General features: G+C 36.1%; 1 protein-coding gene across 1 annotated transcript in view; it reads right to left on the reverse strand.

Moving 5' to 3' along the window:
* Positions 1-19,735, reverse strand: part of LOC131072211 (uncharacterized) — a 135,231-nt gene that overhangs the window by 86,368 nt on the left and 29,128 nt on the right. The window contains exons 4-5 of the mRNA XM_058008299.2: positions 2,521-2,635; positions 2,184-2,263 (exon numbers count right to left, since the gene is read on the reverse strand). Of these exons, the coding sequence (XP_057864282.2) occupies positions 2,184-2,263; positions 2,521-2,635 (195 nt within the window). The remainder of the gene's footprint in view (positions 1-2,183; positions 2,264-2,520; positions 2,636-19,735) is intronic.

Consider the following 19,735-nt stretch of genomic DNA (forward strand, 5'->3'; position numbering starts at 1 on the left):
CTGGCTCTTCATTTATTATTAATTTATTTTATTGTTTTAATCCTAGTCAGCTCCCCATTCAATTGCTGACCCTTTTGATTTCATTAATTCTTGGTCAGCCTTCACATTTATTCAATTGCCTAGGTTTTATCATTTAAAGTTGCGATCTGTCTTTATAAATGGTGCAATCTAAACTGGTATTTGGTGGTGTTGGAAATTTTGTCATTGATGTCAAAGGCTTTGGTGGTGTTGGAAATTTTGTCATTGATGTCAGAGGCTTGTTGAGTGTGCTAAGTTGTTGTTTGTGAATTTTGGTTCTGGTTGAGCAGCTTGAGCTGCTTGGTTGCCTTCTTGAGGTGCTTGTATGCTTGCTAGAGCTACTTGGTTGCTTGTCTACTTGAGCAGTGTGTGTGCCTGCTTCAGCTATCTGTGTGTTTGACTCAGCGGTTTACATGTCTCTACTTGTGCCAAATCAAACCCTATGCCAAGCCATGGTTTGAATATTCTAAAGGGGCCCACTTTTTAATTTGGTTCGACTAATTCTAGAAGTGACTTTATTTTGGCTACGTAGCATTGAAACTTCTCTTTGCAACACCTCCTTTATGAAGAGGGATATCGTGGCTGTCAGTGCTTATCAATTTTTTTATTTTTTTTAATCATGCGATTTGTGAAAGGTAGTGGTCCTGTCAAAAGACGCTTTTTTTTTCTGTGCACCGTCAGCTCTATCCAAAGGCCACGTTTTTTTGGAACACTATTGTGGGTCAAGCATAAAGGGCACAAAGCTTATGATAATAGTTTGGTATTGAAATTTTGGTAGCTGGAGTTTTATTTCGAATTTCTTTGAAGTAATGCATTTCATCCAAAATTGGTGTGTGCGCGTATATGGTAGAAGGCAGCTGCGGCAGTTATGGCAATGTTTTTTGGGGACGTCTTTATGACTCGATTCTTTTGGAATCGATTTTTGAAAATTCTATTGGCTGTGCGTTTTGTGTAGAGTGTGGCATGGTGGATGTCGTGAGAATTTTTCAGAAATTAAAAACTTAGCAAACACATCTTTGAGTGTGAAAAAAAGGCTGGACACATTTTTTTTTGAGATTGAATTCGTGGGTGGTGAAGAATTAAAAAAATGGCTTTCGTTTTTTTTTTTTGAGAAGAGAGTTGATGTTTTCGAATGGAAGTGGGACCGATTTATAGACACTACTTAAGGCTTCAATTTGAAAAAATTGTGCATGTTTTTATACGTGCAAAGATTGTGCTTCTTGGTCAACGTTTTTGAAGGTGGCATTGAAAATTTTTGAGTTGTCAAATGGCAGATACAAGTGTATTTGCTTTTTTCTAAAATAAGGGGTGTGATGCATGAAAAACAGGGAGAAATCGTTTTGGTTTAAAAAAGCCTGTCTATGTATTTGCACGATTTTAGTGGAGGCTATCGTCGCCTTTTGTGTCACCACAGGTACAGCAGAGAGAGTGTCGACCTTTCCTGGTAATGAATTCTGAACTATAGATAGCTGTTTGGATGTTACATTCAAAAGTTTGTTTCAGCAAATAAAGATTGAATATCGTACCCTTGAGGTAGTGTGGACAGTGTTTGTGAAGATCGATAAGTACTTATTCATTTCAGAGTTGGTGTTACTTCCTTTTTGAGAGTTCTGTTCTAAATTTTTAGGGGAGTTACACTTATTTTAGTGATTTCAAAGTTGCTCTTTCTGAAGGGAGTTGGAGCTCTGTTTTGTTTTGGAGTTGGTGCTCTTGTTGTTCTCAGTTGGTGCTGAGAGAAGAGTTGGTGCTCACTTTAATAGTTGTTTACTCTGTAATCTAGGTTGGTGACCATTTTAAGTTAATGGAAGTTTCTTGATGCCGTGGTTTTCTACCCGAAAGGGTTTTCCATGAGAAATACTTGTGTTTAAGTTTTGGTGATTGCTTACTTTATATTTTATATGGTTTCATGTTTTTAAGAAATTAAAATTTCTGCAATACTGATTCACCCCTCCCCCCCCCCCTCTCAGTATTGCTTGTGTGCTTCTCAGGTGGGGCATGACAATTTAATAAAAATAGAACTGCTCAATAAGGATTAAAATAATAATCTCAATTTCAGTTTATCAGCAATAAAAGTATTTAATTTTTTCACCAAAAAAATGCAGGCTCGATAATGTCCACAAATCACAATATTTCATTTAACATTAGCCATAGATGCTGAGTATCACCTGTGGCCAACCAGCACAATAGCAGGTGGATCGTATCCAAAAATTATCCTGATAACAGACAATACATCTTCACATAACGTCTGCAAGTAACACAGAAAGTAATAGATTTAATTTATTTTAAATAAAAGCTACAAAAAATAACAATTGACTTTCAGAAAGAGTTTTAATTTATAAATTTTACTTATAAGCAAGGCCATCAGTACATTTTCTAGGGCTCACTTTAAATATAGTAAAACTACATATTTTATATATTGAATTGCATACATGTCATTTCCACATGATCCACCATAATAGATTAGAGGCTATGCATACAGAAAATTAAATAAATCTCACCCACCTCTATTGACATATCTATTTCATTATCTGAGTGTGACTTCCCATGTCCCCGAAGATCCATGGCAACTACTCGAGCTTTTTGCTTCATATTGCCTGCTGCCAATGCAAAAGAGAGCCTGCCAGAAGAATGATTAACACGGAAAAAGTTTAAATGCAGTTAAAAATCAGTTAGTGAAAAAAATGCTTAGTAGTATGGTAAAATAGGTAGAGATGTTTGAGATATCTGCACCTGCATTCCTCGTAAAGAGCTTAATCAAACTGAGTCTTCACAATTCTAAAATATCGCTTTAATAAAGCATTCAATCAATGTTAAATTTGGACTTACTTTACATTGAAAAGCAATTGAAAAAACAGTAAACTATATTTTCAAGTTATTAAGGAACAAACAGTTTAGCATCTTAATCTTATCTCCCACTATATGATATAAACGTCACAACCACGTGTCATTCTAAAAGGTCTTATAACCAGAAACTACTATAACTTCAGCCCATTCAAGTTTTCTCCCATCCTAGTTATAGGCCTGTTGGTGTGGTTTTTATGCACATTCAACACTGAATAAAATACCCAAAGATATCCTATTCTCTCTTGTTCAAAATCTTCTATGTGCTAAACACCTGAACTGTGTGATCACAAAGATGACTCCAAGGTTCCCAAACGCATATGGATAGTCTCAGTTGGTTCGTTGTGATTTGTTGGTAAACTCAAGGGGGACTTACATAATTGTTCGAGGAGTAAATCAATCTAAGGATTCTGCTGATTGTTGACACTTGTAACTTTCTCTTTTGGAATGATTTTGCAATAAGCTCTTTCCAAACCTACTTCTACTAGGACTTGAAAAGAAGGCAAAAAGGGGGAGGGTTAGGAAGATAATTCTAATCCTAAGCTAATCCTATGAACTCTGGAGATGGAAATTGCAAAAGTAGAATTTAAACCAATTCTTGTTTAGCCAAATTCAACAACTACACAAGAACGGTGCTATCTTCTAGGGAATTCAAAAGATTTTCATATCACTTATATTCACTAACATATCGAACAATGAATATAGTAATAGAAGTTAAGTTTTCATTTACTTGTTCAAGCTACCTTTGCAAAATAATTGAAAATCATCCAATTATAAAAAGTATGAACATCAACTCCACATTTAATAATTTTATCAATCCTTCATTCAATCTATCAACTTGGAAGTTTAATCTATTCTAATGAGAGCCAAGAAACCATGCTTACTTGCAAAAGAGGACAAAGATTCACCAGCATATTGAACAAAGAATTGTGTCTATTACTTAAGAAGTATCACTACAACAATTTCTTCAAAATCTCTCTCTAACAAAAGAAAAGAGGAGGGTTTATACTTTATATAGACACCCCATTACAAAGCAATGGCCCAAATTGATCCAAGATCAACAACCAAGATTAAAACATTAAACTCTAATTAAGGGAAGCTACAATAGTTATCCAAAACGGACCAATGAGAAATAAACAACAACTAAATCTAGCTTTCTTCTTGAAGTGGGTGAACCTTATCCTTTTCTTTGGCAGCAAATTCAATGAACCTAGTCACTATGGGATCGAGCTCTTCCATTGGGACACTTGGCATAGTGTTGATCTTGTATTCCATCAAATCCATCTCATCTTCACATGTGGCAAAAGTGGTTATCCAATATATTTCCATTTTTCGAAAACCATCCTCAATGGACAGAAATGAGGACACTTTGCAAAAAAGTTGCTTCTGGGTTGGATTTGTAGAAGTGAAGAAGTTGCTCTGAACTTCGGCCTTTCAGGTTCTCTACATCCATGTCCTTGTCTCAAACTATTTCTTGCTCAAGCACATCAAAGACTGTGGCGAAGACCATGTCTTGGACTGCTTTGATTGTTTCTTCTATTCTGGCACCATCAATCTTCATCTTCTCCAAGACTTCTCCTTTAGCCACCAAGGCGTGATACCATGTGCTAAAATCATATAACTCCTGGACTTCCTGGTCCTTTGTAGGAGGACCTAAGTTCACAGACATTAGCTCATAATTTTCGACAGTGATGTCCTCCTTTTGTTTTGTCAACTTTTGGAATGGCCAACTGTATTGAACGAGATCCTGTGCCATCCTTTAAGGAATATTTCTTTGGCTTCTCCTTTTCTTGAAGTCTTCGAGGTCCACATGTCCAAGCTTGGTATCTCCAACCTTCTCCCACAATCTTGGACTCCAGTTGCAGTCCTTTGTTATTGAAATTCATCTACACCTTTCTGGAAATCCTTTCTTGAGTCGACATCTACCACCTGAAAAACATGAAAATTTCTAAGTTAAAAAAAATAGGGGGTTTGATGTTTGTTTCCAACCTGGAGTGCAAAGTTTGATGGAATTTCAAAGGATAATTTTGATTAAACTTATGAAATTCTAGAAATTGTAATTGTAACTAAAATTCAGACAGTGAAATTTTTGGAAATTGAAATTAAGTCTGATTACGAAAATTTTGCCTTCAAATTTGCATAAAAGCGCAAAAAGCAAGATGGTTTTCAGTAAAATTTGAAGAATCTGAGATGAAAATTCTCTTGCAAGTCTGGAAAATTAGAAATTCTGACTGAAAGTTTTCTTGAAGTCTAAAAGAAATTGGAATTCGAAAAAAAATCTGCCTTCAATCCTTAGTAAACCTAAGAATTTCAATAAAATTCCTTAAATTGCTTTAAGGAATCGCCTTCAACTTTGTCTCCATGTGTAGAAATTGGCCTGGAATTCTCCTAGAAATTGTCTTGCACCTACAATTTACTTCAAAATTTGCCTTGAATTTTGAAAGAAATTATTTCCTTAGCTTCAACTTTCAACCTTGAGAGGCAATTTGTGAGAAAATGAAACACCAATGCTCATGCTAATAAAAAAGGCGAACTCTTACTTAGTTTAACTTTTTGTGTTTTTGGAAATGAATCTAGTCTTGTTTTGAACACCGAGTCAAACTTTCTCTTGTTTGCAAACTTCATGTCTTGAATTTTCACATTCATCAACACAGCCAAATTCTATCCTAACTATTACGCAAGTAAATGGTAAATAATTGAATGAATTAAATGAGTGATCGAAAGATCATTTAAAGAGTTACAAAACGAATGTTTCTAAAAAGAAACAATAGTAAAATAGAAACATCTAATATTTACGCTAAATTACATAATTGACCATTAATAACAAATAATTAAGATATTATGCTAATACCCTCCCTTAATGATCAATCTATCAAGTACACCAAGTTGCCCCCTAAATTTTACAAACTTGTCCAGGCTCAGAGACTTGGTGAGGATATCTATTGTCTGGTCCGCAATCAGAACATACACCAACTGAACTGATCTGTCTTCAACCAGCTTCCAAATAAAGTGACAATGAAGTTCAACATGCTTGGTTCCCTCGTGGAAGATCGGATTCTTGGCCAGTTTGATCACCCCCAGATTGCCATAGTAAAGGGGGGTAGGACCTGCTTGAGACATTTGCATGTTTGAAAGCATCCATTGAAGCCAAACTACCTCACAAGATGCCTTAATTGTTCCTCAATACTCTGCTTCTGTCAAGGAAAGAGTCACCGCCTGCTGCTTCTTGCTAGTCCATGTGATTGCACCAAATCCCAAACTGAAAACATACCCAGATGTTGATTTTCTATCATCAACAGACCCTGCCGAATCTAAATCTGTGTAACCAGAGAGTCTAGGATCATGACTTCTACTGTACAGAAGTCCAAAATCAGAAGTGCCCTTCACATAACACAACACACACTTCACTGCTACCCAATGATCAGCCTTTGGGGTTGTCATGAAGCATGAAATGTAGCTCACTGCAAAACTGAGATCAAGCCTAATAGGAGTAAGATAGACGAGACTACCCACCAGTTGCTGAATGCTGATTCATTCACCACAGATGAATCTGATTTGGCTGTCAACTTCAACCCTTTCTCCATAGGTGTGGATGCAGGTTTGTAGTCTTGCATCCGAAACTTGTCCAACAAACTGCGAGCATACTTTGACTGAGATATGAAGATACTACCCTCAATCTGCCAAACTTCAACACCTAAGCAATAGTGCAGAAGTCCCAAGTCTGTCATGTCAAAGGATTGGCACAAACTCTGTTTGATTTGATCGATCAAAAGTGCCCAACTACCAGTGATAGTGAGGTCATCAACATAGACAACAAGAATAAGAATATCATCACCAGTGTTTTTGACATACAGATTAGAGTCAGATGGACTCATCTGAAAGCCATGATCTGTGAGGTACTTGTCAATTTTGATGTACCAAGCTCGAGGAGTCTGTTTCAGGCCATTGAGTGCTTTCACCAGTCTGCACACCTGATGTTCTTTCCCAACAACCTTAAACCCCAGAGGCTGCGTCATGTAGACCTCTTCCTGCAGCTCACCATTGAGGAATGCACTCTTAACATCCATCTGATGGACTTTCCAACCAAACTAAGTTGGTAAGGCAAGGACAAGCTGTATGGTACTCATCTTGGTTGTAGGAGCAAAAGTCTCCTCATAGTCAATGCCTTCCTTCTGTGAGAGCCCCCTAGCAACAAGACGACCTTTGTACTTGTCAAGGGTTCCATCAACTTTGTACTCTATACACCCATTTGCAGATAATAGGCTTCTTCCATGGAGGAAGATCAGAAAGGACCCAAGTGTTATTCTTCAAAAGACTCTGGTGTTCAACTTCCATAGCCTTTTCCCACTCATGAATCCCTTTAGCCTTAGAATATGTTTGAGGCTCAAAAACACTATGAATGTTAGCCATGAGAGCAAAGTTGATTGTATTTTGCTACTTGCTCTTGGTTCTGGAAGATCTACCCTCGATGAGCTCATCAAGATGAAGATCACTTATGGTCTTAGCCCACCATTTAGGTCGGAGAGTAGAAGAGCCAACATCAGATACAAGAGGAAGGACCGAAACTAGAGGTGGAACGGGATCTGGAATAGGTGGAAGATTAGCATCATCCAGAGGAAATTCAAGTAGTGCATCATCAAATTCAGAGTCTACATCCTCCCTCCCATCGGGTGAACCAAATGGAAGACAGACACCCAAATCAGAAGCCTTCAAAGGCTATTCCTCGGAATTTTGCTCAGACGAGGAAAGATGAAAAGGTCCTTGGTCTTCATCAAAGACAACATCACGACTAAAGATAAGACGATTAGTGTCTATATCAATCAACCGGTAAGCCTTGTGGTTGTCACTGTACCCTATAAACATAAGTTTCTGACTATTGGAATCCAACTTGGAGCGCTTGGCATCTATAATCCATACATATACTAAAGAGCCAAAGACTTTCAGATGACTGATCCTGGGTTTGCGACCAATCCAAACTTCCTCAAGAGTCTTCTTCTTAATAGCTTGTGTGGGAGACTGATTAAGGAGATAGACTACAGTGTATACCGCTTCTGCCCAATATTTCTTAGGAACATTCTTGTGTTCCAACATTGACCTAGCCATTTCAGTGATAGTGCGATTGCGACATTCTACAACATCGTTCTACTGAGGATTGTATGGTGTGGTTAACTGGCATTTGATGCCATTAGTATCACAGAAGTTGGAGAAAGTGGTAGAACAAAACTTCCCACCATTATCTGACCTAAGAGTGACTATGGGACAGCCAGAATCTTTCTCTACTAAGGCCTTAAACTTCTAAAATACAGTAAACACGTCTGATTTTTCTCTATCATCAACAAAAAGCAAGAAATACCTACAACCAGTAACAGAAGGTGTATTCGTTGGACCACATACATCAGCATGAACCAACTATAGTACCTTTGAGGCTTGCCATGAGTCACCATCCTTGAATGGTATCCTGTGTTGCCTCCCAGCCTGACAAGCTCCACAAACCCAATGATTCTGAGTCTGAATTTCAGGTAAGCCAAGAACAAGATCCTCTCGAAAAAGCTGAGCAAGGTAATGAATGTTTAGGTGACCATACCGTTGATGCTAGAGACTACTAATAGAAGATAATTTAGCTGCAAAGGCATGCTCAAGAGAATCACCCGTATCCACAAGTTTGTATAGACCATGATCCTCGATGCCAACAACCATAGTAGTGCGAGTCGCACGATCAACAATCTAACACTTGTGTGAATTGAATATCACATCAAGCTGAGGAGAATGCCGCATAATTTGGCTCACTGCGAGCAGGTTTAGTTCCATGCCAAGAACGTAGTATACATTGAGGAATATGAGATTCCTCCCACCAAATTGAATCTGAACGTTGCCCTTGCCAACAACAGTATAATCTTCACCTCCTCCAAAAATGATTGAATCCATGAAAGGTGAGTAGTTTGTGAACCAATCACACCGATGAGTGAAATGTTGAGAGGCACCGAAGTCTATGTACCAAGTAGAAGATTTCACATGATCTACAGGACGCTTCGCCATGAAAGCATAGAATGCAGATTCTTTTTGCTTAGAGTGCTCTACGACATTGGCCTTAGGTTGAGACCCTCCCTGCTGTCGTTGTTCAAAAGCTATCCGATTCCGACAATCCTTGATCAAGTGGCCATATTTGTGACAATAGTTACACTGCACTTTCTTCTTCTTCGAGCTATCTTGGGATTGACTGGGGCCTTTCTACTGAGATGACTGAGATTTGCCTTTATCCTTGTGAAAGGATTTGGTTGCGAAAGCTTGCTCAATGGAGGACGAAGTGGCACTACTACCAAACTGTTGTTTCCAATGGTCCTGTTGCAGAAGTTTGGTGCACAACTCTAAAAATTTCAGATCAACATTCGTTGAAGTAATGTTGAGAGTTTCTGTGAAGTGCTCATAGGATTTAGGTAGACTTTTCAAGGTTATAACTACCATATCCTCTTCCTCCATTTTCCTGCCAATTGCTTCAAGCTGATCTCGAATGTCCTTAATCTTTGTCAAATGCTCCTGTAAGGACATACGCTCATCCATCATGATAGAAAATAGCTGGTTCTTCAGGAAGAAAGCACAGCTTTTATCTAATGCCTCATGGAGATCCTTCTGAATGGTCCAGATCTCTGCAACTGTCTTGTCGGACGGCACTTGCGACAGCTCATCATCAGTAACTAAAAGCTTGATAACCATGATGGCTTCCCGGTTGCACTCGTCAAACTTATCTTGATCTTGACCAGCTGTGGTAGGACGAGTCTCTTTACCCAGAACGAGATCATTGAGGCGGCAATATTCAAATATGGTCATCATTCCCTGCTTCCATGTGTTGTAATTTTTGCCATTAAATCATTGACTGTCGCCCAACATGATGTTGGTCACTTACACCATTTTGCACGCTTTTCGAGGCATGAAAAATGAGAAATTTTGAAAAGGCGAAAACTGACGACAGAATCCAAGGCACAGATCCCAATCCAAAAACAAAGGCAGAATCAAGTGCAGACTTCAAAAAATACTAAGTATGAGTAGCACGAATTCCAAGGTAAAATTATCTAAAGACCTAGAAAATTCTGACGACGACCCAGAAAACTTCATAAAAAACCCAGAAAGAATCTTTAGTTTAAAAGAATATTCCAACCAAAACTGAAGGATTTACAACACAACCCTAGCTAGCAAAATGAATACCCTAAGCCGTCGATGAAGAAGAATGCAAAGAATTTGAAAACCCTAGATTGTTGTAGACAAAATGCACCCAGATCACGAAAAATGTAGAAGCTGCATTGGAAAAAATGCCAAAGAATCGCGTAGTTGTGGAGGAGAAAATTGCGAAAAAATTGCGTGCAAAGAAGTGATGCGACGGGTGCGAAAATGCTGCTGAAAAACATAGAGAATCACGCCACAAATTTAAACACCCTTCACGTGGATTAGAGAGGCACAACCATCGCACGGGAGATCACGCAAGTGGAAGATTGCCATTGCAAAAAAAATCACGAAATATGCAGGTCGCGCGCAGGTTTGCAAAGAAAATTTGTCACAGGTAAAAGAAGTTCCGCCACCAAAAACAAAACTATCGCCGCTGGAAAAAACCCACAAAAAAAAAACTCGACATTTAGAAATCGCAAAAGTAACCCACAAGATGCAATTTTAAAAATCCGAGTAGAAAAACACGACCCTACAAAAAGAAAATCCGCCCAGCAAAAAAAAAATCCGCCCAAAAAAATTCCTTTCAAAATTTTTTTCAAGTGTTTTTCAAATTTCTTTAAAAATTTATTTCGAAATTTTTTTGAAAAACAAATTTTTTTTCTTTTTAGCTCTAATACCATGTTACGCAAGTAATTGGTAAATTAATTGAACAAATTAAATAAATGATTGAAAGATCATTTAAAGAGTTACCAAGAGGAATGTTTCTAAAAAGAAACAATCGTAAAATAGAAACATCTAATATTTACACTAAATTACATAATTGACCATTAATAACAAATAATTAAGATATCGTGCTAATACTCACTAGGGCGGACTTCATGCTTGCTTGAGGAATTTCCTTGAATGCTAGCGCGGACTTCATGTGAAACAAGGAATTTTCATGCTAGGAGGGCGGGCTTCACTTGGAAACAAGTTGTTTTCCATGGTTGGAGTGGACTTAGCTTGGAAACAAGGAATTTTTCCATGCCTTGGAGGGAAGACTTCATTTTGAAACAAAGAATTTCCTCCATGTCTAAGCGGACTTCACATGAGAACAAGAAATTTCTTGTATGCCTTGGGTAGACTTCACTAGGAAACAAGGAATTTGGAGTGAACTTTGCTTGAACTCAAGGAATTTGGAGCGGACTTTGCTTGAACTCAAGGAATTTGGAGTTGACTTCATGTTTGAACAAGAAATTCTTCCATACTTGGCCATTTTTTTCTTGTGATCTTACATTAACATTCCTGACAACGAACACTTCTTCTGACTCAAAAACTACCCATGATCCCAAAAAAACCAAAAAGGAACTTTCTATGTTTAGAAAAAGCAGAAAAAAAAAGCAAGTTCCTAGATTGGCCCCAAAATGCCAAAAATAAAATTCTCAAAAAAGCAAAATGCAAAAAAAGCAATTTTCCTAAAAAATAGGAAGTTGACAAAATTAATCCCGAAAAATTGCTTTTTTACTCCTCCGACCTATCTGAGCACATCTGTAGCTTCAAAACATCCTTCTGATCATTCTTTCTCCTTATTGATTTGATGACTCCTCCAAACTTGACTCATTCGCGAGTGCGAGAGACCCAAGACACAACCTAAGACACCAAAACACTACCCTAAAAAGCAAAAACAAGGTTGTCCCCATTTGTCCCCATTTGCAATGGGGCGATGTGTGAAAACATCACAACAAGGCCCTACACCTTCCCTTATTCAAGCAATCCCCCTCCCCAACCTGCCCACCCCCCTCCCAATAACTATAAATATAAATGAGTGTGGGCCCCTACTATGTAAGGTTTTAACTTTTTGGAGATATAACTTTAAAAGAGAAGGTTGAAATGGCTGAATTGATCAGCAAAAAGAGGCAAAACCTAGAAGTGTAGTTCTACAATCTATGTGGGAATCTTCCAATAAGTCATCTACTACTAGTATGAATGTTGTGAGGGGGAAAGTTCAAGTGGACAAAAGAGGAAGACCACTAGTGATGGCAAAAACAATTGCAAGGTTGTTGAGCATCCAAGCATGTGAGGACATTGATAATGATGTAGCCAAATTCTTTTATGCCCATGCCATCCCTTTTCATGTAGCACATTTTCCATATTTCAAGGAAATGTTGAAGTAAACAAAGACAATTGAATCTTCATATGCCTCTCTCGGAAAACATAGATTGAGTACCTCCCTTCTTGAGAAACAATAGTTGAAAGGTGAATTTGCTGATGGAAATGCAAGATAAACATGAATAATTGTAGGTTGCTCCATCATCCAAATTCTTTTATGCCCATGCCACATCCCTTTTCATGTGGCGCACGTTCCATATTTCAAAAAAACTATCAAAGTAAACAAACGCAATTGAATCCTTATATGCCTAACTTGGAAAACATAGATTGAGTACCTCCCTTCTTGAGAAACAATACTTGAAAGGTGAACTTGCTGATGGCAAATACAAGATAAACATGGATAGGATAGGTTGCTCCACTGTCATGGATGGGTGGAAATATCCAAAATCAGCCACACATTAATATTATTGTTACATGTTCAATTGGCTCATATTTTACTAGAACTATTGATTCCTCTGAAAAATGCAAGGATGCAAACTTTCAATTTCACATTATGAGGGGGGTTACATAGGTGGTTGGGCCTTAAAGCATTGTGCAGATTGTGACTAACTGAACTCATGTTTGTAAGGTTTATTGCTTTGATAGTAGAGAACGCTTACAAACATATCCTTTGGAATCCATGTTGTTTTCACGCTTTGAACAATGCTCTAAAGACATGGAGAAGATAGCTTGGGTGAACATGGTGGTCGTAGAGTGACCAAAGCTAGAGGCATACATATGTTTGACTACAACCACCACACTCAAACTATTCAAAACTTTTTCAATGAAGGAATTCCTCAAACTAGTGGAGATTAATTATGCTAGCTATTTCATTTTACTAAAGAGGATGTTGGAGATGAAAGAGGGTCTGCAACTCATTGTGATTTGTGGAGAGTGGAAAATTTGGGCTAGGGTAAAGTCAAAAGAAAGGGAAAAGTTTGGACAAATGGTAATTGATGATGTTTGGTGGTCCACTACAAGGTAGAAAATTTAGAATGTTTGTTTTACATTTGATTGCAATTTTGAAAAAAAAATAGCATTCACTTCTAATTTTAAAAAATCTAAATATTTAATTTGTTTTTAAATATTGTTTCCTTTGCCCTATCATTTAACTATGTTGATACAAACAATCCTATCCTTCAAGATATTGATGATACATTTGATAGCATGCTTTGACCAAATGAAACAAGCAGCTTGTAGTAAAGAGCCTGGAGTGGTATGAGGAGCATATCAAGCCTATTCTGATACAAAGGTGGAACACATAGAACACCCCACTTCATATGGCAGCCTATGCTCTTAACCACAAGTGGTATTCACCTAGGGCTAGAAAAATCCCCCCTTTAATGATGATGAGGCAAAGGATAAGTTTATTAAGGCCCTTGGGAAGAGATACAACACCAAAGATACATCTAGACTTCAAGGGTAGTGCATTGCATTTGTCAATTATTTGGGTCCAACATTTAGCAAACTAGAGGCTAGGACAAATAGAGCTACTCTTACTAAAAAAGGCTCAATTGGGTGGTGGACATGAAATAAAAAGGATCAAACGAGGCAACTTGTCATTCACCTACACTCACAGGTAACTAGTTCCTCTACTACAAAGAGGAATTAGTTGACCAACAATTTCATCTGCTCAATCAAGACCAATAGGCTTACCACTAGAAAAACAGAGAAGTTAGTTGCAATTCATAGTGCCTTGCAACTTCAAGATTGACAAGCTCTTGTGTATTGACAAACTTCAACCACACATTGGGATGTTGATCCTAAAGATGTCGAATAGATTGATGAGGAGATGAACCTGAGATTGGTCAATGTCTTGTTGGATGAGTCACAACTTGATTTAAACAATGACATGTGAGGCCAATTTTGAAATTAATAACCCAAAATGAGGCAAAGTTATTACCATAACTTCAATAATCTACAAAAAATTGAGATAAATCAATGCCCACCCATTTTCACAAATTTTTCAAACAAGTCTTACTAGTTTTATCAATAAATCATGAGTAGAATTTTTTTGTTGATTAATGCCACTTAATTGTCAAAAAATGTAATTAAATCATACAAATCATGATAGCTCATCAAAAACTCACCCTAAATAAATAAAATCACCATTTTGACCAATTTTGACCTTTTATGATTTTTTAAAACCCTAACCCTAACCCAACTTATTCCCACAGTTTTTTTTTTAAATCTATCTTTTGGATTGTCTATTTATTTGTAAGAACTTTCTTTTTGCTACTATGATCTATACTGAAATTTTATGCCTATTGTTGAGTACTTTGCCATTGTCTAGCCTTGGGGCCTTTTGTAATAATAAAAACAATGATCTTTTGTATTGCTACTATACTTGAATCAATGAACATTGAAAATTTAATATCAAATTTCACACATTATATGACTATCTAGACTTGAATTTTAATGGCATGTATGGCTACATACATCAATGTTCCATAGAGACGTCCCCTTGCCACCCCCCACCACAACTTGCAATACTCGAAACACCTAGGACTATTTGCTTCAAAACAAAAATCAATAAAATTAATTTGTCAATACTTTCACAAGGCATATGTGTTTCCCTTCCATCATCAAAAATTTGTTTCTCATTAGCATGTCAAATGTCTTCCTCGTCACTCGTCTGTGTAGACTCTAGAGACAATGGCTAGTGGTGTGATGAAAAAGTTGAGCCATGGCTAGAGTTTGAAGATGGATGCCATCAATGCTAACTACTTTGATTTTATGTCATCTATGTCATCTCACAAGGACATATAAACAATCTCATGAAGATATATGTGTGTGTGTTTGTGTGGTACCAAAAACCCTAATAAAATTGAAAGATGGCTAGTGGTGTGATGAAAAAGTTGAGCCATGGCTAGAGTTTGAAGATGGATGCCATCAATGCTAACTACTCTGATTTTATGTCATCTCACGAGGACATATAAACAATCTCATGAAGATATATGTGTGTGTGTTTGTGTGGTACCAAAAACCCTAATAAAATTGAAAGATGGTAATAAGGAGACTTCTGATCTTTGATCGTCATGCTCTTGTTGATCTACGCATTCCTTTGGATGCAATATATAGTAAATGTCATTAAACAAAGACCCTAATTTATTTCTTTGTCAATTCAATGGATTTCACAAGCCATATTCTATCAAAAAAACTATGTTTGAATTTTTGTATTATGTTAGTGCAAGTAAGAAATAATAATATCAATAGTTATATTTATATAATATTAAATATATTATAATTTTTTATAATGCATATTAAAATAAGTGTTATAATTATATTGATTAATAAATTATATAGCATATATGTAAATGAACAATAAATAATTGATTTATTGATTATAAATTATATATAAAGTAAATAATTTATAAATTTAAATTATTATATATTGTATAATATTAATTATTAAATTTATTTATTTATTGTATAGAATTATATATTAAATTTAATGTTAATATATTTATATTTATTTATTAATAATAAATGGTAAATGAATTTTTAAATATCATAGTTATAAATTACTTGCACTATAATCCCACCATTCCCTATTGTCCCAAGAACCTATTTCTACATCCCTACCATCCCCCCATCCCAAAACTCCATGGAACACTTGTGCGTGCCTATGCATGGGGGCATGAGAATGGGAGTGTGGGCATGTGTGTATGCGCGTTGGAGTGTGAAAGTGTGTAGGAGAGGGTGTGTATGTGGGCATGTTTGCATGTGTGTGTGTGTGTTTGTCCCCTACCATCCCAAAATAATTACCCACTAGATTGTACCTATGTACAATGACAATCTAAATCATGTTTACAGTTTCTCATAATGACTAGTCTATTATAGCATAAGTCTTTTTCTTGTGCACCTACACTTCATCTTATTATTATAACTACATAGAATAATAAGACAAAATCATGCCTACACTTAAATATGCACATATAATGTGAATAGCCACCTTGCAATCAGGATCCTCAATTAATTTCTCTATAGGTGGAATAAATTCAAATCATGTCTACACTTATATATGCACTTATAATGTGAATAGCCCACCTTGTAGTCAAGATTTGTCACTTGATCTCTCTATAGGTGGAATAAATTGCTATACGCTTTACAAGTATGAGCAATAAAAGTGCCTGAACACAGAGTCATCATACCATGAAGGATTTAAAACCAGAATATTTTAATACAAGACAAGAAGGGTACTCTAAAGAGCAAACATGATCACATGGACTACCATATTAATTTGACTTCTATTATATATATAGATGCATGTCACAAACTATTTTTTTATAAATCCTATTACATGAAGTTGTACCTAATATTATTAACATATTAATCAACTACTTGAAGTATTAAAATAATATTGTAATATTGATATAATGGTCATCTTAGTCATTTAGTTAGTATTTAGAAACTTTCGTTTATGTCTTTCGTCTTTAGTGAGTTTTAGGAAGTTTCTTTTCTGACTTTCATTTTTCTATTCTTGATTGTTTCTGTTATGGAAAAATCGTCTTGTAATTTTCTATATAAGGAGTATTCCTCTCCTTAATTAATTACAACATTTAATTATCATTTCATAATATCAGAGTTTAGGTTCTTTTTTAGCAAAAAAAATTAGTAAAAAAATTCATGGATTTTTTTATTTTTTCCACTAAAAATCATGGAAGGGTTTTGCTTGATTTTTTCCACAAAAATCAAGGAGTTTTATTTATGTTTACTACTCGTGATGGCCGCGAGTAAAATTTTTGAACAGAATGGGGAGTTTTGTAGAATTTTCTCCTCCAAAACCGTAGATGTGTTTTCTGATTTTTCTCCACAAAAAATCATGGAGGGTTTTGCATGATTTAAAAATCGTAGTTTCTTTGTTCGTTTTTGCACAAATTTTTCACACAAAAATCATGGGTTCTTTGTCTGTTGGAGGGTTTTCTGATTTTTTCCACAAAAAATCATGAAGGTGGTGTTGTTTTTTGGGTTTTCTGATTTTTTTCCAATAAAATTATGATGGGTTTTTTGTGCGAGTTTTGAGAAGCCGATCTCGATGTCTCTAGATAAAGGGAGGGATGGATTTGTTACCCAACATCATGTTGGAAGGATTGTGGCAGAAGGATTATGGTAAACTTGGTCATATCCAGAAGTTATGTAGAACCAGGGAGGGTCTCAGCGGCAGGCTCATGCACAGAGCGTTTTGAGGAGAAGGGGGTAACCTTCCATGCATTCGTGGCCAAATGACTTGCAGATTATGTCACATCTTTTGTAGGGTAGTTAGTAGAATGACCATTAAGTAGGGTATTAAAATAATATTGTAATATTGATATAATGGTCATCTTAGTCATTTAGTTAGTATTTAGAAATTTTCATTTATCTCTTTCGTCTTTAGTTACTTTTAGAAAGTTTTATTTCTATCTTCTGTGTTTCTATGCTCGATCATTTCCGTTATGGAAAGATCCTCTTGTGATTTTCTATATAAGGAGTATTCCTCTCCTTAATCAATTACAACATTTCATTATCATTTCATGAATTTATAAACTGCTACAACTTGTGCAGTGGTAAATTGCCAATTTGACATTTGAGCTCTCAATTTGTATCATCTACATTTTTTTAATTTTCTGTCACAAGAATTCATTAATATGAACATGGCTATTTTATATGATACATATTTGTCCAAAAACTTTATCAGAAAAATCCCTAAATCCTAAATTATTTAATTAATACCTTGAGTACTTTTACACCACAGTTGGTAATTCAGCTTCATAAAGGCCAGCAATGATAAATAATAAATTACATCAAACTTTGACATATTCACAAGTTTACAAAAAAAAAAAGATGTGTTAATATCAAGCTCAATTAATAGCGACTAATGAATTGTAATATCCCCATTTTTGTGAGCATCAATTTTTAGAGGATTAGCCTATTTCCTGACCCTCATAGGCTAATGGAGTTGTTCAGAGGGTCCAGTTTGGGCATCACGGAGCTTTTCAGGTGGCAGTTGTCAGCATTTACTTCTCCAGATCTTTCTTATGTTCTGAGGCTAGGTTATTTAGAGGTTTCTGGCTATGTTTTGAGGTACTTACTATTTATAGTAAGTTGGTGCTACAATAGAGACCCACCTTACTATTTTTAGTAAGGCAGTTGGATGCATAGTAGTAACACTGGTTGACCTCCAGGTTCAGGCGGGACAGAGAGATAATGAGTAATCAATGAGGTATTAAAATTATAATGGCATTTAATGATATTATTTGTTAATGATTATATTATAGAGTTATTATTTAACTTTATAAAATGTCATTAAGAGTGGGGTCAAATATAGCATTAAGTGACTTTATAAAATGACAATATAAAGTCATTTTAATTAATAAAGCTCTCCAGCTTGTTCGAGAAGCTACTTCATAAGGAGGAATTTGGAGTTTGAGGAGTCTTTATAAACAAACCTTGTCTTCCTTCAAGAGCATGTTATGAGAATATTATATTGGGTTATTCCTCCATTGTTGCTGATATTCAGTGACTGGACTGTTCTAAGGACAAAGTCCCTTGGATTTCTTGGTGTTGGATGGAAACCCAAGCACCATTGTGAGGTGGTTTCACTCAGGAATCACTATGGAGTTTGTTGCAGGTTCTTAATTCATGTTTATAACGTAATCGCAGCTGGGGTCTGAAACAAATTCATATTATCAGCTGCATATTTATCCCAGAATGTTACAGCAGGGTTTGAGAGGAAATAAAAAGGGCAAACATTGCAGATTGAAGACTCCTTTAACAAGCAGACCTGTAGCTTCATTATTGCAGCGATTATTGATCAGATTTCTGGAACTGAAGAGCAGTTCTTAATCGCAGGAAATCTTAAATTAGATTTGTGGCAGGCCAATGTGAGCGTCATAGGCGTAGACTTTGTCAAACTATTACTTCAGATTTGTATCAGAACTTATAACCTTTAAGGGTATGTACATCAACACACTTAATATTGAACAAAGGTTATTGTTTGCCAAGTGTTTGTCTAAATGTCTATTGGCTGTAAGTGTCTTTTGCTGTACCTTCATGTTGGGTTGAATATATGCATGCCAAATGTTTGATAATTTGTCAAGTAGCTGTAATTAATATTTTCAGTAAATTATGTGCATGTGAAAAGTCATAAAAAGCTGGCATATCATTTCTATGTCATTGTTAGTCAATCTTGCATTGCTAGAAGCATTCAAAACATCAATTGCAGCATACAAACCAAAACCATACAAACAGAAACTCATAACAGCAAGTTCAAACTTCAGACATTGTATGCAAAGTGATCGACAATATTCCTTGAGATCAGATTAGTCAAGGGATGCTACATGAATTCAAAATGAGAAAAAATAAATAAAGGATGTGAATTATTCAGAGACAAAAATTAGATCAATATCACATAAACATCATGATGCACTGATAAAAACAGGTACAGAATAAAAGTGATCTTGTTGAAATGTATATAATGATAGGCATCAATGAAGGAAGATAGACAGCACCTACATGTGACATGAACTGTGACGCCAAATTAAGTATAAGGGAACAGAAGATCTCATCAGGCATGAAAGATAAATGTGAACAAGATGTGGACATGTGAGGG

This window comes from Cryptomeria japonica, chromosome 6, assembly GCF_030272615.1.
Source record: "Cryptomeria japonica chromosome 6, Sugi_1.0, whole genome shotgun sequence".
NCBI classification, from domain to species: Eukaryota; Viridiplantae; Streptophyta; class Pinopsida; order Cupressales; family Cupressaceae; genus Cryptomeria; species Cryptomeria japonica.